This window comes from Panthera uncia (assembly GCF_023721935.1).
Source record: "Panthera uncia isolate 11264 chromosome C1 unlocalized genomic scaffold, Puncia_PCG_1.0 HiC_scaffold_4, whole genome shotgun sequence".
Lineage (NCBI taxonomy): Eukaryota > Metazoa > Chordata > Mammalia > Carnivora > Felidae > Panthera > Panthera uncia.
Window position 1 is genome coordinate 103,009,626 of NW_026057585.1, and position 3,948 is coordinate 103,013,573.

General features: G+C 68.6%; 1 protein-coding gene across 1 annotated transcript in view; it reads right to left on the reverse strand.

Annotated features, from left to right (window-relative positions):
• LOC125913191 (histone-lysine N-methyltransferase PRDM16-like) overlaps positions 1-378 on the reverse strand; it is a 156,260-nt gene extending 155,882 nt beyond the window's left edge. The window contains exon 1 of the mRNA XM_049618225.1: positions 87-378. Within this exon, the coding sequence (XP_049474182.1) occupies positions 87-123 (37 nt within the window). The 5' untranslated portion in view covers positions 124-378. The remainder of the gene's footprint in view (positions 1-86) is intronic.
• Positions 379-3,948: the final 3,570 nt, after the last annotated feature.

Genomic DNA, 3,948 nt, shown 5'->3' on the forward strand with positions numbered 1-3,948 from the left:
CGCCCCGACGCGCACCCCTGGCCCGGGCGCCCCGGCCCCGCGGCCCGGACCCGGCGGCGCGGCGCGGCCGAGCGCGGGAGACTTACTTTTGGCCAGCTTCCTCGCCCTCGCCTTGGATCGCATGGTGCCGGCTCGCGGAATCTCTCTCCTCCTCCTCGAGTCCAGAAGCGGCTACACACTATCTTCATCTCCGCAGCATTGTCAGTTTGGACACCTTCGCACATGCGCACAGAGCACTCAATCTGACACCCCTCGCCGGGGCCAAAAAAACTTTGCAATGTATTCATCATCCTCATCGTCGCGCCGCCGTCGCCGCCGCCGCCTCGGCGCGGGATTGGGGGGCTCTCCTCGGCCTTCCCGGTTTTCAACCCCCTTATCCCCCCCCCCCCCCCCCCCCCCCCCCCCCCCCCTCCCTTTTCGGCGCAGCTCGGAACTGGCCCTTTAAGAAAACATTCTGTGCACGGCGCTCCCGCCCGGGGCCCGCACCCCGGACACTTTAAAAGGACCCAGGTGGCCCCGGAGGCGAGGTGACTACTCCCCCCACCCCCACCCTTCCCCTGCGCCGCGTCGCGCGGCTGCTCCCGCCCCGGCCCGGGCCGCGTCCGCGCCGCCACTTCCTAGAACGGGGGCCGCGCGCGCCGAGAGTTCGGACGCGGGTCTGGCTGGGTTGCTTCGTTTTGTTGCATTTTATTACCGATTAAAGAGCCTCGCGTTCGCCGCCGCCCCAGCCCGCTCCTGTCCCCGCGGCCCCCCGGCCCGGCCCGCCGTCGCCCGAGGGGGTGTCCGGGCCCCGCGCGCCGAACCCGGCTCCTCCGAAGCCCCCTCCGGGCCCCGCGCCCCCCTCGGGCCTGCCCGGCTCCCGCCCCTCCCCTCCGCCCCCCACCCCAGCGCCGCCGCTCCGGGCTTCGCGGCTCGAAAACAACAGCGGCGGCGCCGCCCGCTCCGCGCTCCGCCGCAGCCCCGGCGGGCGGGCGGGCGGCTGAAACTCGGACCCGCCGCCCTCGGTCCGCGCGGAACCGCCGAGAGCAGCGCGCCGGTCACCGGGGACGCAGCGCGGGGGCAGCCGTCCGAACCCCGGGGCGCCCCGGACCTCGCCGCCCTAGGGGCGCGCCCGCGCACTCCCGCCCCCGCCGGCCCCAGGTGAGTACCCGGCGGCGCGACCCCCGCCCCCCAGCCCGGGCCGGGCCACCTTCGGGGAAGGGGCCTCTCGCGGCCCAGGTGCGTCGCGGGCGGGAAAGGCCGGCGGAGCAGGTGGCAGGGAGCGGCCGGCCGGGCGGCCCTCCGACGCGGAGGGTCGGGCGGGATGTCCGGGCCAGGGGCCTGGTGGGGACAGTGAGAACTCCTCATTCGAGGGTATCTGGGATTCGAGAATGAAATGGGGGTGGGGGGGTGGGGTGGGGGGGAAGGAGGCGCTGACCCCGGCCCTTCCTCGGGCGGGAGCTCTGCCAGGCTGCAGGACCGGGAGCGGTCCCAGAGTCCGCCCAGCAGGGCAGAGGCCGAGCCTCGGATGCGGGTCTCCGCTGCGGCGGGTGGGCTCTCGCCCAGCCGCTCCCCATTTGTTGTGCAGCGAGGCCGGGGGCGCCTCCGCCGAGACCTGCGTTCCGAGCCTCACGGAAGAGAAGTGAACTCGCCGCCGTGGAACAGCTAACACCGAGACCCTGGGGTCCTAGCAGAGGCCCTCCGGCGGGCGAGCTCAACGGAGCAGGGCTTGGCAGGGGCAGAGGCGGGGATGAGCTGGGCCTCTGCGCCCCCGCGGCCCACAGCTGTCTCCCTGTCTGAATTCCAACGCCCACGGAGCTCCCCGGGCTTCGGGCTTCGGGGTGCCCCGTCTCGAGCCCCGCTTGCTGCCCCAGGCGGAGAAGGCACTCTCTTCCCTGCTCTGTTTCTCGCTGAAGGCAGCCTCTGCTGTTTCCGGCCACAGGTGAGTGTTGCCCCTCTCGGCGCCGCGGGGAGCTCACCGGCGGCCGGGTCCCCTTGCCTGCAGTCCGTCCCAGGGCCTGTCGCCCCCACCCCACACTCTCTCTGTCCCCACGGGCTGGGTGGAGAACTGCCGGGGCCGGGGGGAGGGGGTCCCTGGCCTGGCTGCCAGGCTCTGGGATCATGATGGGTGGTCCCCATGGGGGACTGGGGCCTTGCCGCAGCCCCTAGCAGGCTCCTAGCCCACTTCAGTCCCAGGGTAGGGGGTCACCCGGAGGGGAAGGAGGGCACCTGGAGCCCAGAGCCGGGAGCTATTCTATAACCCAGCCGAGGCGGCTCCAGCCCATGGACCTGACCTGTCTGGTGCCACTGGCCAAAGAGGACACAAGGTCACCCTCAGACCTCAGCATCCCAGGACCCCCTTTCCCCACGCCTGGAGCCTCCTTGCAAAGTTGGTGCCGAGGCCTGCGAAGCACTCTCACCTGCAGTTCTTCCCCCCACCTCCATCCCCCACCCCCAGTGCAGCTCAGGCCTCCTTTTCCCCTGCCCTGGAGGTGGCCAGCAGGCTCCAAGGTTAGGAAGGCCCAGCCTTCTTCTTGGGGCACCCCAGCTCACTCTGGCCATCTAGCTCAGCTCAGAAGGTGATTAAAATCTTCTGGGCCATGATGCTCTCTAGACTCTGGGGCTGTTACCCCTTCCAGGGTCTGGGGAAGGAGGACATGAGCGGCCTCCTCCCTGCCCTCCTCCAGGGCCCTGGGCTGGGGGTGGGGGTGGGGGCCGCAGCTCAGGGCCTGCCTGGGGAGAAGGAAGTAGGGGTCAGGAATGGCCAGGAGAGAGCCTAGCTGCTGGCACCCCCTGGTGCAGAGCGCTGGCTCCCATCCCCCAAGGGTTCTGCCTGGGCCGACCATCCTCAAGGCCATGGCCCTGGCCTGGCCGGGCCCTGCCCCCGCGTGGCCAGATTTAGAACCGAGAACAGGTCAGGCTTTGTAGAGTCCTGCAGAGAGAAAGGGCGAAGAAGGGGGGCTCAGAGGCCAGTCCAGATCCTAGCCCTGCCCTGCAGACATTTGGGGACGTGGGGGAACAGGTATGGGCCGGCGGGGGCCACTAGAAGAGGGGCAGTTTTCATTTTGTGGACACTAAACAGTCGGAGGGCAGTTTTCAAGGCAAGCCAAGCCAAGCGTCAGGGACTCTCGTGACCGATGCCGGGCACAGGGGACACGCACTGTAACGCGGGCTTCGGCCATGGGCCAAGGGGCCCAATGGTCAGAGGCTGGTGACGTGTGGGCTACAGGGACACACCCTTCAGGACCCAGCTTTGTTGCTTGGGTCCAGGGTCCTTGATAGAGGACTTTTCCCGCCAGTCTTTGCCACAGCCTGAAGTCCGGCTTTAGCCAGGAGCTCTGCCCACCAGGGCCTTTCCAACAAGCAGGGAGGTGTAGCTGGAAACCCAGGATCAGATGCACTCTTTCAGGAAAGGGCCCGATTTGAGAGGGTGAGCAAGCCAGTCCTCAGTGCTGTCGTAAGCAGCGAGCAGGGGGGTCTCCAACTCCGGGATGCCCCGAGAAGCCCAGGAGTGCCTCTCGCGTGCTCCCAGGGTTCACTCTGTCCTCGACTAGAGGGTCCCTTTGCTTGGCTAGGACCCGTGCTTCGTGCTAGCTCTTAAGGCCCGACTGCCGGAGAGCTCTGCGTTGTGATGTGTGTGCATCTGGAGTGCAGGGCCCTGGCCTCCTAGCCGGCACCCAGCCACCCGCCCAGGCCCTCGGGGCCCCAGGGAGCCCCACTGGGGCTGGGAGGCGGGACCGGGCAGGTGGATGGGCCCCGATTCTCACTGCTTCCCCGCTCCCTGTTTCTCTCTGCGCTCCTGAAACTTGGCCCTGGGCTTTCAGGCACTCAGCCTCGGGGCTCAATTGGATTCCCGGTCAGGTTTTGACCTCCAGTTCCTGCTCAGAAAAGCTCAGAGTCGCTTAACAGAATAAAAGCACGTCTCCCTCAGTTTACATACGGAACTGCCCCAAAGGGTCCAGACCACCA